Raw genomic sequence first — 12,191 nt, 5'->3', positions numbered from 1 at the left:
TATATGCATGCTGATGAGTCAATGCGAGTTTATAAAAAATTCTGGCACATGTAACTGGCTAATCCCCAAAGTATGTATTAAAATTAATTATATCAGACACTGGTTGGCCATGATGAGCAATTTCCCGGAACTGATGGCCAAAGCTCATCAATGTTCCGTCATCACATGAAGAATATCCAGAATTTCAACATGCAAAGCCTACCAACCTTTTAGTTCTTCTCTTTCAACTCTGAAAATTATCTTTTATTATGCAAATGCTTAAAAAAGAATCAGCTATCCATCACCATGATAAGATCCTACAGAGGAAAATAACTAAAATGAGGACATAGAAAGATCTTGCGGGCTTTCAGAATTCTTCCTTTATGCATCTACTTCTTACTATACAATAACATAACTGGTTGACATGACTGTGCTCTCCTAACTAAGAGTTCCTTGAGAATAGGAACAAACCATGTCTTATTTATCAGTTCCTGCCACTCTATTGCAGGGACTCAATTAAAGAGAGAGAAGGAGAGAAGGGGTTTTAAACAACACAATGTGCCCAATAAAGTATACTGATTTATATACTTTCTATGTCTCTTTTTAGAGAAAGGATTTAGAAAAGCAGTATAGAGTAGCAGTTCAGAGTTCTAGCTTGCCACTGCCAGGTTCAAAGCATTTGAACAATTTACTTCTGTGCACCTCCATTCCCTCACATGTACCATGGGATTGATAATAAAATCTCCTCAGAGGACTATTGAGGGATATAAGTGATATAGTTTGTGTAAAAAGCTTTTCATACAAGATGCTTTAGACCAACACCTGGCAGAAATAAGTGTTCAATAAATGTACACAGCAATTATCCTGTTCACATACATTTTTGTATAATATAAATGTTCATCTGTGTTTTTCAAATAAATGCATATTTTTAATAATCACGTAATATAAAGAAGCACACATTTTCACATTAAAACAAATGTTGATTTAAAGTCAACACTTACTGGGTTGCTTTTCCAATTTTTATCTTGTAAAGCAAGTAAAAATCAATAGAGTCCAATAAAAGCCAGAAATTATTTGTATTTGCAGCTACATCAAAAGTATTAAAAAACTATACAGTCAATCTAGATTGAGGCCAATAATTATCAATGTTGAGCTCCCTGGGAACTTGGTCAAAACTAACATTCAAATACTTTGATAGAGTCAAATTTCAAAAGATCATTTTTAACCATTTAACTGATATGATTAGGCAAAAAATGTATTGTTTCTTTGGTTGATAGATACAACAAATGTGATCAAGTTAGGATAATCTCTTCACTACCTCGAAGCAAAAAAAAAAAAAAAAAATTCAACACTATTTGCTGTTTTCCTCTCTCAAATATGAAAACGATAAAGCCTTTCATGGAATATTAGATAATAAAAAAGCTCAGGCTTCAGTCATCAATTAAGAATAGACCCAGGCACAGTTCAAAAAAAGTAGAATAATCTACTCAAATGAAACAACCTGATCTTCAGAACCGTTTAAATTAACCAAAGAAGAATAAAAACAAATACGAGTATATACAAGAACTATTCATGAATACTGAGTATACTTGGTAAAATATGAAAAAGAAGCAATTCAAAAAGTACTATTTTTTAAAAGCCTCTTTTATAATACATGATGACATAAACTTCATTCTTTAGAGTTTTTCTCAACTTCACATTAGATTTCAGATACCACATGTTTTAAAGGGGACACAACAACAGAAATTTCCATGATCACAGACCATGGAGACAATATGTCCTGACCAGGGTACTTAACAGAAGTTTTCTTGGGTATGTGAGGCCATTAAAGAATATAAAACATTCACCACATGCATCCTACCAAAACTGTTCAAACAATGTTTTGCTTCTTGTATTATGGAAATATCCAGACCCAGTTCAGCAATAAACTATTAAGAATGTTTAATTAAATCGAGCATCCCAATTCAACAGTTACACAAAGAAACTGTAAGTACAACTGGGCCCCTTTCTAAACTATTTAGAGTACTTTTTCCATTTTGCAGCTTCTTGCTATTATAAATAGTGACTAGGATTAACAGATTTTTTTGAAAAAAGCTCTTTACAACCTTCAACAATTTGCTTACATGTTTTGTGAGTCACTATGCAAAATTTATGTCCATACTCCAGATGTTCAGAGTTACTTTCCCTTATTTTACTCTGTTTTACATTTTAAAATCAAGCTGGATATAGGACAAGGTACATTGATAGCATTTTGGAATTCTGCCTTCCCAATACTATCATCCCACAATTTTCCTAAATACGTTATGATAACCTTCTAGGAGGCTGACAAAGTAAGCAAAATACATAAACAGAAAATAAAAAAGAAGGCTCATTTGTTAAACATCTACTAACTTCTCCTGTTTTAAAACTATAAATATTTAAACATCCATAAAACGTTAATGGTTTAAACAGAACTTAAAGATCTTCCAATCTTCCAACTGCTTCTTAAGGTAGGAATTCTTCATTTAGAAATTATACCAAAAATGTTTGCACAGTGTTCTGTCCCAAAAACAGGTTGGAAATTCCACTGTGGATACAATAAAGAGTCCCTAGTATGAGCTATACCTCAAGGACCTGTGGAATTCTGTTTGTATGTGGCAGTGTTACATTCTGAGGAGGGTCTCTGGAGGTAATCAAATGATTTGTTACTATATTCAGTATTTTTTTACATTTAATTATGCATTTCACTTGTGAAAAATACGATAGACTCACTGAAAAGGCAGGTTTCTTTGGTTTATCACATGCTGATCAGAACTTCTGGTGACAGTTTTAAATCACGCTTATTAAAAGTACAAGGAAAAGGGTTTTTCTTATTAAGGAATCATTTTAGTAAGTCGGTTCTGAATAAAAATTTCCAAATCATGGTGTCAGCAGGGTAATTGTTTCTGTTAGATAAATAATCTTTAGTGGTGAAAAGGCCTGGACCAATTGGGTGGGGCTAGTCTATCCATCTGAAGGAAAATATGGTAAGAAGTGAAAAAAAAAAAAAAAAATCCTGATGAGGCACTTGCTGTCCACAAAAACTAATGAATGAGATATGCTGTAGAATCAACATCTCTGGTGAGGCTTTCCAGGCAAAGGAATAAACACCTAGATTTCTAAAACTATCAGAGTCCTTCTTAGAAGCAGCAGTTCTCATGAATTCACTCACACAATTCCTAGTGAAAAAAAAGTGGTCATTTAATTTCCTAGAACTTTCCAAAAGCCAGAATTAAAGAACACTTTGTACTTTTCTTTTTTTGAAGGCAAATAAGGGCTGAACTGCTACTCTGTTTCTGAATTCTGCTGTTCATCACGGCCTTCCCTTCTTCGGAAAAAAATATATATATATGAAAGAGAGCTTACGAAAACATCTCAGGGGAACAATTTTTCTAATGCTGAATAATAGACTTTGTCTTATGAATGTGAATGAGGAAATATTTGACAGGCTACAGTCACATTTTCCATCGTACATGTGGCCTGTGACCATGAGGCCACCCAAAGAAGTGAGTAAGAAGGATCAGCTCAGATGGTCTCGTGCAAACATCAATGCAGTCCTCTATAAAACCATGTCCCAAAACTACCTTTTCCATTCTGAGGAGAGTAATTATAGATTGTGCCCAAATCTGGTTTTTCCATCGCTTAACCAAATCCAAATACCAGGCCCAGAATAGAAACCGCATGACTACTGACACTGTTTTGATTTTTAAATAGTCAACAAGATTATGAAGAATGATATCAGAAAGAATTCAATTTGCAACTAACTCTCGAATATTACATTCTGGCATATTATAATATGAGAGATTTAGTTAAAATTATACATAATTTCACCTTTCTGTCTGAATAATTTTTATGATGCTATTGAATGGCTCTTGGAATGTAATGGCTAATGAGCTCAATAAAATGAAAATTATTTATAAGCAAGATCCTTATTTAGTTGTTCACATTGTAAAAACTAAGCTCAAAGAATTTCCTGTAACTAATACCAGAACCAGAAGCCAAAAATCACCCTGATGGTCAGTGACAATGAGTTCATCAATAGTTAAGAGTTTTTCCTCAGACCACAGGAATGCCTCTGACAAGAGTTTATAAGGAATGCGTCCTAGAGTGGTATGACCGAAAGAGGCTTTACAAAGCACCTAAAGCACAGGCTTTAACACAGTATTCTGTTCTTTCCACCATACCAATATATGCTGTGGACAAGATAAAGCCAATCTGGGATGAAGGTGGCCACTTTCTAGGAGCATAACAGACATCTTTGATCTGGGAGATTACTAGCAACTCCACACAATAGGTTGAACATAGATGTGAGTGAATGCACATACTTTCTTTGGTTTTCCTCTCTTCCATCAAAGTTTCATTCATTTGACCAGTTATACAAATAACTCATACTCACTATCCTGCCACCATGTTTTTCGAGAAGGCAGCCGCAGTGCAAAGTGCAAAGAAACACACCACATTCTTTGAGAAAACCAAAAGTGCTGGCTAAGGCCAAATAGTGGCAGCTATAATCTTGAAACTCTGACACAATAACCTATGCTACAGCTGTTCTCTGGTTTTTCAAGTAGCATTGAAATTGGAGACAAATGGGGTTATAATCGCCAATTCAGATTATCTTGAAGTCTATTAATTAATCAATTAATTAGTTAATTAATGTAAATTCCATAAGACCAGGAATTTTCAGCTGTTGTCTTCACTGCGGTATCCCCTGGACCTACAACAGTAGCCTGGGAAAGAGTGCTATATATTATAATTATTTGTTCAATGAATGGTTATGGATATGAATAGTGGGATCTGTATTTTATAAAAGTATTACAAAGCTGACATGAAACTGCTAAATAATGTCTATCTCATTACTCAAATACTATACGAGATAATTTCAACTGGCCTAGTTTCTATTCTCATCAGAAGTATGTAACTTTATTGCTTTACCAATTTGCAAGCCTTGACTCTTCCTCCACCCAAAAACATAACAAATCCAAGAAGGCTGAACTTTGTTTATCTGAATCATATTTATCCATGAAAATCAGGAAAATCCTGGCCTAATGTGGTGGCTCATGCCTGTAATCCCAGCACTCTGGGAAGCCAAGGTGGGTGGATCACCTGAGGTCAGGAGTCTGAGACCAGCCTGGTCAACATGATGAAACCCCGTTTCCACTAAAAACACAAAAATTAGTCGAGCGTGATGCCTGTAATCCCAGCTACTTGGGAGGCTGAGGTGGGAGAATCACTTCAACCTAGGAGGCAGAGGTTGCCGTGAGCCAAGATCACGCCACTGCACTCCAAGCTGGGTGACAGAGTGAAATTCCAACAACAACAACAACAAAATCCAGTTAGTTAGATGGACAAAATATTTTATATTTTCAAGTATCTTCAAAGAATCAATTTCTAAGTAAAAATAACATGTATTTAAACCTATAGCCATATTACACAAGACTGTAAAACATTATTAGACTGCAAATACCACAGGCAGCTAGATGTGTTTAGACAGTACATAAAAAATAAATTAAAATATTTATTTTTAAAAACATGCAAGATATTTCAGCTTGTAAAAAGTTTAAAATATCTCCTGGACAGCTTACTACTCCTTGTATTCTTACTAATACTCTACTTGTCTTAGCATGCTATCACATTAAATGGAATTCATTCATTGGTTGATCTGTTAATAGTGATTTCTTCATAACTATAAACTTTTGAGAATTGGACTTATTCATCCTTGTATGCTCAGTACCTAGCAATAAATTTCTCAGTAAGTTATTAATAGAAGGATGTGGTAGAACATTAACATGAAAGCAATACATAACATCAGTTAGTCACTCAAAGAATTTGAAGCCAGATGCAGTGGCTCACGCCTGTAATCCCAGCACTTTGGGAGGCTGAGGCAGGCGGATCACTTGAGGTCAGGAGTTCAAGACCAGCCTGGCCAACATGGCAAAACCCCGTCTCTACCAAAAATACAAAAATCAGCCAGGTGTGGTGGTGTGCACCTATAGCCCCAGCTACTTGGCAGGCTGAGGCAAGAGAATTGCTTTGAACCCAGAAGGCAGAGTCTGCAGTGAGCTGAAATCATGCCACTGCCCTCCAGCCTGGGTGACAACAGTGAAACTCCATCTCAAAAACAAAAATAATTTTTAAAAAAAAGTTGAAAGGTATTTAATAAATTCAAATGACTTCTGTGATAATTCAAGCAATAACGATTTATAGAAAGAAAATCAAGAAGTAATTAATTATAAAAAAGAAAAAAATTCTACCCCTTATTGTTTTTTTGTTTTTTTTTTTTTTTTGAGATGGAGTCTCACTCTGTCACCCAGGCTGGAGTGCAGTGGCACGATCTCGGCTCACTACAAGCTCTGCCCCCAGGTTCACGCCATTCTCCTGCCTCAGTCTCCCGAGTAGCTGGGACTACAGGTGCCCACCACCACACCCGGCTAATTTTTTGTGTTTTCAGTAGAGACGGTGTTTCACCATGTTAGCCAGGATGATCTTGATCTCCTGACCTCCTGATCCCCCTGCCTCAGCCTCCCAAAGTGCTGGGATTACAGGCATATTCTACCCCTTTCTAATTACTCAATGGGAACACTATCTCTGCCTTACAATGAAAAGCCTATCATATAATCAATCCAAAAATTGGGAAGGAAAAATAAAAAATATCTGTGGCTCTTACGTCATAAGATTGTTGTCATAAAATCCTTTTAGACATCAAGTAGAAGTTAGGTAAGCTATACAGGCATTCTGGGCTACTGGGAAGCAAATGATATCTTGGCCACTAAAGAAAGTCTAAGCCAGTGAACTTTCATGACATTCTAAAATGATTTCTTGTCATGCAATGTGATGTGCTTCATTATATAATCTTAGTTCGTGAGCATGTTATGACTATGGCCAAAGTAAAGGAAAACAGGAGTGTCTCTAAATGAATCATGGGCCTTGAAGCCAGACAGACTGTATGACAGATGCAATTTTTCTTGGCACCACTTGGGCGTAACTAATTGATGACAATCATATGTCCACACTGGCACATTTCCACAGGGGATGTGTGTGAATATGTCACCACATCTGGATGCTAGGCATGCTGGGGTCCTGAGGCACAAAGACCTACTAACTCCAGAGGCCCAGCAGCTGTACTCAATGAACACCGTGGGAGCTCCACAGAGTGATGAAAGGACTAAATTACTGCAAACTGTAAATACAGATTTATTTCATTAAAATACGAGGTAACTGCTACAGCCATCTCTTGTTCAAACAGACATTTGCCCCTTAAAAAAAAAAAGGAAAAAAGCTAGCATCTATGTATATATATATATATATTCCTAACTTCATAAAGAAAATTTGCATTTCTCCTGTGAAAAGATAACACACGCAAGAAAATCACAAAGTTTCTACAAATCTCTTTCAATAAAAAAAATTCACACAGAAAAATATGATGATCTACTGTCATCATTTTAGCAAGAATAGTCCTTTTCCATTTAATTCAAATGGAAGATTTACATAATTTGTTACAAAGTTTATGTTGAAAATTCAACCTACTATAGTAAAAAAACTATAATATGTTAATATATTTCACCTTTAATATGAAAGAAAGATGACTATAAATAACTTACAAATAGAGAAACTAGACTGAATTAATAATCTTACTCTGATCCTACATAATAAATTATGAATAAATTTATAGAAGTATTTGAACTATGTTAACAATTATGTGAAGCAATGAAAAGCTCTCTCATGAAAAGTCTTTGGTCCTATTTACACAATTACTTCAATAAAAAATGTAGAACTGAAAAAGTATTCATATATGTATAATTAAATATTTCTCATAAACCTTTCATCAAATAATTACTTTTCCCAAGCAGTGTCACAGAAATCATCCTACAACAGTAGTTTATATCATGTCCTCATAGATAAAATTCTAATTTTAATCAGATCAGAAACAAAAAATTCATTTGTCTTATCCTTTTTCCTTTCAGATCATTTTTCCCATCTCTCTTATTTCCTTTGACATTTCCCTTAAGGTCCTGTCTTCCTTCAAGATGCACTACAGTCATGATGCTCTTCACTCCACATCCACCTATTTAACACTGGACTGATTTTCCAAGATGTCTGTTTAACCTAGGCTGATCAACGGGTTACAAGAGAGGTATGTCAAATTAATCCTTCTCTTCCCTAAGGATAACTAAGACATGAAAGGCATTTTTCTTTCTCTATTATGATTGCCACTCATCTCCTAAACATTTATGTGGTGAAAGAGGGCATTACGAATACATTAGATTTTTTCACATGTGGACTGAATAGAGAAAGCAGTTTGTTTTTAGGAAAATCATAAAACGTTGTTTAACACATCCTTTTCACTTGCAGGCCTACAAATGTTCTCAGTAGCAAAATGATGGCTTTAAAAAGCACAGCTTAATATCCTATGTAAAAATTGGAATACGTAACTAAAAAGTAGACTTCTTATGTAAAAATTTAAAAATAAAGTCAATGACTTTTCTCATCGTCTATCTTCAATTCATCTAAGATTCTCAATAAACATGAAAATCATATCACAGAAATGCTGGTCCCACCACAAAATAGTATTTTGATTCTATATATTTGACAAACACAAACTATAGATTGGAGGAAGGAGTGGAGAAGGAGTGAGAGAAGTAAAGAAGCATAGGAAAGAAAGGAAGGAAGAAATAAAAGTGCGGCTGACATAACTGCTGACACTAATACAATTAAGGTAGCCCCCTGATTTCATCATCTAAGTTTCTTTCACCACTACTAGTAGCTGGGACATTCCAGCCAGAGATTAGGATTCTGCATCCAGTCCAGCACAAGTACTCTGGCTGGCTCTAGGAACATTGTTTGGCTTATTTTCTCATCAGATGATGCTTTTGTCTCTAGACAAAAGCATAAGGTTGATGTCTAAAACCTTTATGAACAGAAATTAACAGTTTTGTCCACAAACATTACCATCCTGGTAAACAAACTAATTCTATTTAATGAGTTACCTTGTCTCTCTGACTTACAGTGTCACATCAATGCAACTGCTGGTGAACCAGCCTCCCCACAAAACAGGCAGCAATTGTCCTACCAGGGATAACTCCATAGGATCTCTTCTCTGACTCCTAAGTAACATCAGAGTTCCAGAATGGGGACCCAAAGGTGAGCAGGACAGATGCAAAGTACCCTGAGGGTCACCACATTCATCACCCAGTGGCCCTATTTGTACGTTCCTCAAACCCTTTATCCAACATCATGGAGAATAAGCTAGTAAAACAGAGTCCCTCAACTTTGCCATTCTGCTTAATATCCTCCCAAGAGCAGACCAATGCCCAAATGGCAAGTGGCAGGAACAGCTGCTGCTCTGATTCATATTTCAAAACATGAATAGCTTTATGAAAAGAACACTTTCAGCAGCCTTTTCCACCCTGAGTATATGAGAGCTAACTCAGCAAAACAGTAACCAGCACACAGGTTTATTACTTGATCTTGCTCTTCAAGGCCTCTCTTTTAAGACCTTTTGTCTTTATTCAGTGTGACCAGAAACCAAAAAGATACAACTTGATGTACTTAAAATGCTTCGTTTGACCTCTTTCCTCAAATCAGACCACAGAGAAACAAGACTTCTGATTTCCCCATTAATAAATATTCAAGAATTTGGAATAACAAATTTTCCTTTTCTAAAATGAGTCAATAATATTTGAGTTGATGCTAATCCAGAGACAGCAAAATCTAAATAGTAAGACTAAGACCATAATATGGCTTGTTCGTTAACAACTTAACTTCTTTACCTAGGATTACATATGTAAAACACCACTTTAAGAAATAGTCATCTTTTTCAGAAGCCATCTACAGCTGACCCTTGAAAAACATGGGTTTGAGCTGCGAGGGTCCACTTATCCACAGATTTTCTTCTGCCGCTGCCACTCATGAAAGCAAGACCAACTCCTCCTCTTCCTCCTTCTTCTCATCTCATTCAACATAAAGACAAGGATTAAAACCTTTATGATGATCCACTTCCACTTAAGGAATAGCAAATATATTTTCTCTTCCTTATGATTTTCTTAGTAACATTTTCCTTTCTCTACTATTTAATACATATAACATAAAATTTGTTAATGGATACACATTTTGTTTATGTTATCAGTAAGCATTCTGATCATCAGTAGGCCATTAGTAGGCACGTTTTTGGAGATTCAAAAGTTATATATGGATCTTTAATTGTATGGGCGGGTCAGTGCCCTAACCCCTACATTGTTCAAGGGTCCACTCTATTTCCTTTTCTCCACACACACATCTTTACACACACTGCAAGCCTCTCCACTGCAAACGCTTACCTGACTTTTTTGCCTTGCTCAGTGAGCATCTTTACCAAATCAGCAATGGGGTATTGAGCTTTGGCTGCACAGAGACCATAGCCTGCAAGGAACATTAAGAACACAGAAGAATGTGTTTTTTATTTTGAAATTACATGAAGTACAACTTCTCTCTTGATCAAAACACATGTTTATGCCAAGAGAAGCAATCATTTAACAGGACTAGAAATGAAAGCAAACTTATCAGCTTGGCTTTTAAAAATATTGCCCTATATTTGAAATTGAAAGTGTAATGATTGCTCCTCAATCTTCTGTAGTGTCTAATACCACTGTGCACCCCCGACCCCGACACTGCACATACCCCTTGGGTGTTCCCTCTCATCTCTTTCTCTGTCTCTCTCCATCTCTCTCTCTTGTGTTTTTAAACTCTCTTCATACTTGGCTTTGATGACACTGAAGTCCCCTGTCCCAGCCTAATTTTGTTATTATTCTTCCTCTAGTTCCTTCAATAGTTTATCTCCTTCTTTTCTCCGCTTATATGACAAAGCTTCCAAAGGGCTTTAACTTTGCCCCTCACAATCTCCTTGAAAATCTCAGCTTATCTCATGACTTCAACAACCATCTGGTGATTCCCAATCTGTCTGCAAGCTTGACCTGTCATTTGAGCCCCAGTATAACATGCCTCTTGTCCCATCTCCACCTCAAATTTAGTATCTCAAAAAAAGAACTCAAAATTTCCTCCCCACACTCCAAAAACTGTTTCCATATTTCTGATGTTATTACAGGTATAATGAAGAACTTCAGTCATCTTCACCGCCTTTTCTGTCCATTCTACCTGCACAATGAATCTCACATCTGTCCCCACTTTTCTATCCCCATTTTTTCAAATGCCAAGTCTCTGCTCAAGCTATTCCCACTGGCTTCTCCCATCCCAACACCATCTATCCTCTAAGGCCTAAAAACAAATCCTCATCTCCCTACAAACCTTCATAGGTTTCTTGTGATCAAAAAATTGTGCACATAGTTCAGTTTAGCCCTTATCATAACCCACCTTGCATTACTGATCTACCTATCTGACTTCCTCATTAGATGGAAAATGCCTAGAGGAAATAGATTGTGTCCTCTACATCTTTTCACCTTTACACTCCAGAACAGCATTGCTCAACAGGTAAGACCAATGACACTTGGGGTGTGATGATTCATTATGCAGCAGTGCCCCACACATTACAGTACATTTCGTTTATCTGCTTCCATCCACTAACTGACAGTAGCAGACCCATCTTTGGACACCAAAAACCCCAATATACCTGTTTCAAATGCCCCTAAAAAGTGATATTGTCCCAAGTTGAGAAAGTTTACACTGTAACATTCCACTCAGCTAATGTCTCCTATTTTTATTTCAGTACATAACTAACTAGTAAACTACTCACATGTCAAATCAGTAGATTTTCTTTACAGAAAACTCATTTGATAACATGATAGTGTTAAAATCTTAATCTGAAACCAATGTATTACCCGTAATACCACAGTATTCTGTGATAACAGTGAAGAGCTAAAACTCAGATAACTAGAAAATTGAGGCCTGGAGAGATTAAACGACTTGGGTAATGTCACGTAGATTAAGAATTCTTAATTAAGAACAAAAGTGAGGTATCGTGACTCCAAACCAAGCACTTTCTACCAGGCCACATTGCCTCATTTTGTTGAAAACCACATGATTCTTGATGATTTTTTAAATAATCATTTTTGAAAAAAGAATAACATTTATTGAGCAACTCTAATGAGTGGGCTAAAGATTTTCATATACTATATCTAATTCAGTCTTGACAATGGGCCCAAAAATTACCAATGAGAAAAAAAAAAGACTCGAAAACGATGTAAACATGTACACATAATCACAGA

General features: G+C 36.1%; 1 protein-coding gene across 5 annotated transcripts in view; it reads right to left on the bottom strand.

Moving 5' to 3' along the window:
• NNT (nicotinamide nucleotide transhydrogenase) overlaps positions 1 to 12,191 on the bottom strand; it is a 99,686-nt gene that overhangs the window by 20,326 nt on the left and 67,169 nt on the right. For all 5 annotated transcript variants that reach the window (XM_005556851.4, XM_005556853.4, XM_005556854.4 and 2 more), the window contains one exon: positions 10,311 to 10,392. In XM_005556851.4, the coding sequence (XP_005556908.1) occupies positions 10,311 to 10,392 (82 nt within the window). The remainder of the gene's footprint in view (positions 1 to 10,310; positions 10,393 to 12,191) is intronic.

This window comes from Macaca fascicularis, chromosome 6 (genome assembly GCF_037993035.2).
Source record: "Macaca fascicularis isolate 582-1 chromosome 6, T2T-MFA8v1.1".
Lineage (NCBI taxonomy): Eukaryota > Metazoa > Chordata > Mammalia > Primates > Cercopithecidae > Macaca > Macaca fascicularis.
This window is presented reverse-complemented; position numbering and strand designations above follow the sequence as displayed.